General features: G+C 36.1%; 1 protein-coding gene across 1 annotated transcript; it reads right to left on the bottom strand.

Annotated features, from left to right (window-relative positions):
- Positions 1–4,991, bottom strand: LOC107876914 (universal stress protein PHOS32). Its single transcript, XM_016723730.2, has 2 exons — positions 4,070–4,991; positions 1–263 (listed from the first exon to the last, which is right to left on the bottom strand). The coding sequence occupies exons 1-2, from the start codon at positions 4,842–4,844 to the stop codon at positions 256–258; spliced, it is 783 nt and encodes a 260-aa protein (XP_016579216.2). The 5' UTR covers positions 4,845–4,991; the 3' UTR covers positions 1–255.
- Positions 4,992–7,028: the final 2,037 nt, after the last annotated feature.

The raw sequence follows: 7,028 nt of genomic DNA, 5'->3' as shown, positions 1-7,028 counted from the left end.
TGGACGAGTCATAAAAAAGTTTTAGATTGCACTGCAAGTATCCAAAGGCAAAGCAATCAAGTAATAACACTGAGCAAATGACAACCATAGCAGACACAATCATCAAGAAGAGACCATAATAAGTCGATGTTGAGGGAGACAAGCTACAACAGTTCATTTACATAAAATGACTCCAGACATCACAAAGGGCCTAGTGGTTGTCGTGGAAGCTGGTCAACGCTTGTGCAAGCCAAATGAAGACCTCTTCCAACTTCATTATGAATCTGTCAAAAAGAACCAGGAACATCTTAGCAAAGCAGAAAGAGCTGGCAATATTTTCTATCGGTAGATGGAGTAGGGAGTAATTGCAGTCATAAAATAGTGGAGTTGAGAATATTAGCGAAGGAGCTACAAAAGTTAATCCATGCTCAATAACCTTGAGAAGCTGCAGACTCCACAAACCAATTATTGGTACTCAAAGATCAAGTCGATAAAAAGTACTCTAGTTAAGGATGTATTCAACCAGGTTGCAACACGTTGCAGGACAACTAACAGACTAAACCCCTTAGAATATCTCACATATTCCTTGAGAGAGCATTTTTCATTGAGTTGGTCAAAATGTTAAAGAATTTTCTCTAGGAAAACCATTTCCTAAATAATAAGGAATCATTGCAAGTCTTGGAGATTTGAATAAAACCCTGGAAGAATAAAAATTCCAGAAAGGAGATGGGCAATTACTTTCAATACGACACAAACTTATTACTTGGTATAGCATCATGATACATGATACGTGTTAGCCCCATTCATTTTATTTCTTTCTTTCTTTAATGAAGTGCATTAACTTCATTACTGGCATCAACGAGATGCAAAACCGTTCTTTTTATTTCATTAACTCATTGACTAAAACCTGAAAGGGAGAAAAACAAAAAAAATTACTCAAAAGAAAAAATTATCTAGAAGCCCTTTTTCTGAATCGGTATTGAGATAATCTAAAGAGATGAAACCCGCTTCCTACCAGAAATGAGTTTTCTGTGCAAGTAAACATGATCTGACAGATTCTAATAGCATCAAATGATATGAACCACTTTCCCTGCTGAATCAGGAGATTTTTCGGTCTTAATAAGCACATGCACCATAACTCTCCACCATCTTCATGTACACTTTTCCTTTCCCAACTAATCTTAAGGTAAGCTAATAGATATGTATGTGGATAATAAAAAGAACAGCATCTAGCAGAGTAAAGCAGAGAAAAACTGTTAAACAGATGGCTTTGGATTTTGCTCACACTAGGAAGTGCCAAAGTCAAGGAGATACATGTTGCTTGATAGACAATAAATTTGGAAAGCAGCCTTGGAGTTAGCATGTAGTCTATCGCAACTTCACTCTTCTTTTTTCCTTTCTCTTCTTCTTTCTTTACTAGGATCAGTTTTACCATCAGTTCACTCATTGAATGATGGCAAACCCCTTCAGAGATAGCCTAAAGCCGTGGTTGGGTAACACACCATGAATCCTGGGAAGAACCAACAACGCACCACCACAGCTATACTCCACCAAACATCTTTAACAGTGTGCCCCTGAAAAAAACTCAACGGAGAGGATTTCTACACCTATGATATCTTGGGTAAGGAATTGGTTGATTCAAGCTAACCCATAACTCCAACTATATTTTTCTTTTTGGACCTTTGACCCATAAGTTCAACCTTAAGTTGAGTTTAACCTTAAGCTGTGTTTTACTACAGCACATTTGGTAACTAAAAGAGGATTGACTTCAGGATTTAACACATGTGACTGTTGCATTCCAAAACAGGCTTGCCCGACATTTTTCGCTCAGATCTAGATAACTGACTATCCCAAAATAATTCCTTTTCACATTTCTAGTAATTTTGGAAACCAGGGTTCTGATATGACATCAATAACAGAGAAAACAATCTTGCCCAATTACATTTTCCCCAAATTATGGTGAAAATCAGATTTCACGAGAATTCATCTACAAATTATAAAGACATTGATCTCATCCTTAGATATCATAAAAAGAAACAACCTGCTCCATGCCAAAATAGCACGGTTGTGTTTATCAATCAGGACAAGTAAGAGGAAAAGAAACAACTAGCACCGTGCCAAAATAGAACGGCTTATGTTTATCAATCAGGACAAATACGAGGAAAAGAAACATAACTTAAACCTTATCCCCATTTACTTCCTTTCAACTTTTCATTTGATAATACTCCTATATAATTGAACTTAACTTTAGAATACTAAATTTAATTAATCAAAAAGATAGAACAAACAATGTCCAATACCAAAGAGAAAATTAACAAGAAATTAGCCCTTGTACTACCTGATAGTTCCTTTTAACTTCTCAATTCATAACACTAAGTGATTGCTATTATACAATGAACAACAACAACAACAACAACAACAACAAACCCAGTGTATTCCCACTTAGTGGGGTCTGGGGGGGGTAAGATGTACGCAGTCCATACCTCTACCTCTGATGAAGTAGAAAGGCTGTTTCCGAAAGACCCCCGGCTCAAGTCACGAGATATCACACAAACACATAGTACAGCACAGCAGCAGATGACATAACATAGATACGGCACCCATAGGGAATATAAAACAGAGTAAAGCAGGAATGCAGGAATAATAAAGCAGAGGAAAGCACACAGATTCGTAATAAACATGGAACACGGAACACGAAACACTGAATACAGAATCATAACAGAAATACACCCCCACCAATTAATTCCCTACACTAGCGACCCGAACTGGCCCTAATCCTCTGCCGTAATGCTATTATACAATGAAGATCATCAAAAACTTAATAATGGACTTAAAAATGAATGAAGTAAGTAAAAAATAACAACATTCCATGATCCAAATTAACGAAAAGAAAGGCACAAACTATAAAATTTAAAGTGGAAAATAACAACAGCAAAACACCAAAAAGTACTCCCTCCATTTCACTCTTGTCACATTTCGCTTTTCGGGAGTCAAATTGCATGAACTTGACCAACATTTTAAGATAGTAACTTTTCATCAAATTAATATGAGAAGGATTGCATCTTATAGTATTTTTTGTATAGTTTTCAAACATCCAAATTTTAAATTTAAAGTATTGAACTAATTTAACTCGGAAACAGACTCTCTACCTATAAGGTACGTGATAAGATCTATATACACTCTACCCACCCCCCCCCCCAAAAAAAAAAAAAACATAAAGTGAGATTATACAGGGTATGTTGAATTAATCTAACTCAATTTAGCTCCAAAAATTAAACAAATTGACTCTCGTAAAATGAAAGGTCACAAGGAAAAGTGAACTGAGGGAGGGAGTAACAAGCAACATACATTTCTATCGTATTAATACGAGAAGGATCACAACTTATAATATTTCTCATATAGTTTTCAAACATCTAAATTTTAAATTCAAACTATTGAATTAATCTAACTTAGAAACCACCTCTCTCTCTATCTCTGAGGCATGGGTAATGTCAGCATATACTCTACCTTCGTGGGACCATACTACGTATGTTGAATTAATCTAACTCAATTTAGCTTCATAGATTAGTCAAATTGACTCTCCTGAAATGAAACGTAACAAGTGCATACACTCTACCTTCCCAAGACCCCACCTTTCGTGAACTATACTAGGTATGTTGAATTGATCTAACTCAATTTACCTACGATATTAGTCAAATTAACTCTCATGAAATGAAATGTAAACCTTCCCCAAATCCCACCTTTTTGGAACTATACTAGGTACGTTGAATTGATCTAACTCAATTTAGCTACGATATTAGTCAAATTAACTCTCATAAAATGAAACGTAACAAGTGCATACACTCTACCTCCCACAGACCCCACTTCATGGGGACTACATCGGCTACGTTGAATTAATCAAACTCAATTTAGCTTCAATATTAGTCAGATCAACTCCCATAAAATGCAGCATAAGAGGTGCATACACTCTACCTTTCCGAGACTGTTTAATTAATCTAACTCAATTTAGCTCCGATATTAGGTCAAATCAACTCTCGTAAAATGAAACCTGATAAGTAAAATCAAACGGAGCGAGCAACAAGCGCCATACCTTTTCGATCCTCCGAAGCATCATGATACTCAGCATCCTCCTCATCATCTTCCTCAACAGCAGCAGAAGCAACCGAAACAACGGGCTCAACAACATCATTTCCATTTCCATTTCCACTCTCCTTATCATCAGGATACCTAACAACAACAACAGGACAAACACAATGCCTAACACAATAATCACTAACACTTCCCAATCTCCCATCACTTCCTCTCTTCGTAGCACCAAATCCTCTACTCCCCATAATCACAGCACTTAACCCTAACCTCTCAACCTCCAAACACAACCGTTCGCGCATATCATGATCCTTAACAATATGAATCTTAAACGGAATATTCGCATCAACTAACGGTTGAGCTAAGTCAGATGCTTTAGTAGTCGTAAACGTATCGAAATCGTCTTCGAGTTTACGCTGACTTTCTTCATTCTCAGTGTCGACGATTGATAGATCAACGGAACCCCAATCGGCTCCGTACAGTACGGAAGTTGGACGGACGTGAACTAGTATAACGGCGTCACCTGGACGTAGGTACTGATGCACTGCCCATTTAACGGCGAAAGCGGATTCGTCGCTTAAGTCAACGGCGATGCCGATTTTGCGTTGTGCACCGGCGGTTGGGGTGTCGGTGGTGGAGGGGGTGGTGGGTGGGGGGAAACGTGGGGAGGAGGATTTGATTTTGATGTTGGCGAGACGGGGGAAATCGGAATCCGTGGGGGTGGGGGTGGGGGTCGGGGTGGGGTGGGTGGTGGTAGGGGGTGGGGGTTGTTGCTGCATTTTTGTGAGTAGAACTTTGTTTTGTGTAGATTTTTTGTGCTTGTTTATCGCTACTATGATGGGGGTTTTGAGCGAATATTGCTCTTTTTTATGTTGATGATGAAGGAATAAGGGTTCGTTTGGTTACATAACAAGTTATCTCGTGATAGAATATTTGTTCGCTATGAAAATTATTTATATTTTCTTGAAAAGTTATTTTATTTTAGTAAAAAAAGTGAAAATAAAATGCATTTGATCATGAAAATTTCAAATACAATTTTAAAATTATATTTAAAAAGGTGAAAACAAGTTTCAATTATAATTTTCTCGCAAAATTTTAAAAACAACTTTAATTTATATTCATAACCAAATACAACTCCAACTTCAACCTCAATTTCAACTTCAACTTCAAAAAATTATAATTTTTAAGATCAAACAGGGCTTTTATTAATTGTTTTGAGATGGTCAAACCCATCGATAGGACCTCAAACTTGTCCTGAAAATTCATTTAAGCCCCTAAACTAAGGTTTATACCTATCAAACCCCTAAACCCCCCGAATTTTGTTTCAATTAGGCATTTTTTACACAATCACCAAAATGTATATAAAAAGTGTGTTACACACGCGTGACGTGGCAAAAATGCCCAATAAAAAAAAAATATGTGGCAAATAAATTTAAAAAAAAATTATGAACTAAAAATATTATAATTAATTATTAAAACTAAACTAACCCACCTCCACGCCTACATCACCCCCGACCCCTACCCCACCCAGACCCCTGCCCACCCCATCATTAACATTCAACCCAACTTCTCTTTCCTTACAAAATCATCATTGTCACATCAATGACTTTTCTCTATTTTCTTTACTAATTTCAAGCAAATTTTAAATTTGTGTCAGTCTAACTGGTAAAAATAAAGCTTCGCCGAAAATTTGATTGACCCAATTTCATTTTTATTTGATTAGTAAGAACAAGTGAAAAAAAAAATCAGATTGCACAATCTCTGTTTTTTTCGATCTCTCTCCCAAACCCAATCTCTATCACTCCCTCGATCTTCCTCTTTCCGTCACTCAATTTTTACCCCATTTCTCCCTCCCCTCCGGCATGTATATGTGTGCGTATGTGCGGTGGCATCTGTGTGTGTGCGCAATATGTATTGCTGTGTATGTCTATTATGTGTATAAAAATAGAGACGGAGAAGAGTGTATTGTGAGGTTTTTGTGTGTGACCTCTATGTGTGTATATAGCTCTCTCTCAATTGGAAAAAAATGGAGCCTTCAACTTTTCTTTATTTGATTTTTCTTCTAATTTTACTACTGGTAAATTTCATGATTTGATTTGTGGTTGTAAGTTCTCATGACTGAGGTCGTGGTTTGCAAAGGAAGACGCTGATGACGGAGGATTGTGAAGAAGATGATGAATAGGGGCGGGGTTGTGAAGAAGACGATAAAAGGGGAGGGGGTGAAGAAGATAATGAAGGGGGGGTGCTTTTTTTTAATTCTTTTTATTAAGAAATTATAATAATTAAAAATAATATCAATAAAATAATTTAAATATAAGTTTTTTAATTAAAAAAGATAAAATATTATTTAATATACTGTTTACGCGCCCAAGGAGAGTGATAGGTATTAACATATTTTCCTTGTCAACTCAGCATTTTGTGCCTAATAGATATCAATTTTAACACTTGAGGGGTTTGATAGGTACAAGTCTTAGTTAAGGGATTTAAGTGAATTTCCAGGACAAATTTGAGATCCTATCGATGAATTTGGCCTTTTGAGATTGTTATTATCATACTTCCATAGTTTATTTTGCATGACTGATAAAAAGAATAATTAGTATGGAATTTTAGATATATTGCACTTTCGCTCACATCAGGCTTTCACTCCATCTTGAGACAAACACAACTAATTTTATAATAAATTCTACACACATAAATCATTTTGTAAGATAGATAAAGGATAAGAAGGATCCAATTTTTAGATACATTGTACTTCCACTCAAGTCTCAGATTTTTACTTCGTCCTGCAATAATCTTAATTAATATTATAATAAATTCTACACACATGTTTTATTTTGTATGACAGATAAAGAATAATTAGTATCGAATTTTTAGATACATTGCACTTCAGCTCGGATTGAGGCTTTCACTGCATTCTGAGACAATCACGATTAATTTTAGAATGAATTTTACTCATATCATTA

This window comes from Capsicum annuum, chromosome 7 (genome assembly GCF_002878395.1).
Source record: "Capsicum annuum cultivar UCD-10X-F1 chromosome 7, UCD10Xv1.1, whole genome shotgun sequence".
Lineage (NCBI taxonomy): Eukaryota > Viridiplantae > Streptophyta > Magnoliopsida > Solanales > Solanaceae > Capsicum > Capsicum annuum.
Note: the sequence above shows the minus strand (reverse complement) of the source record. Positions and strands in the feature narration are given on the sequence as shown.

What these genes read in the sequence shown, in the direction of transcription:
- LOC107876914 (XM_016723730.2), bottom strand. Translation starts at nt 4,844, where the DNA reads ATGCAGCAACAACCCCCACCCCCTACCACCACCCACCCCACCCCGACC.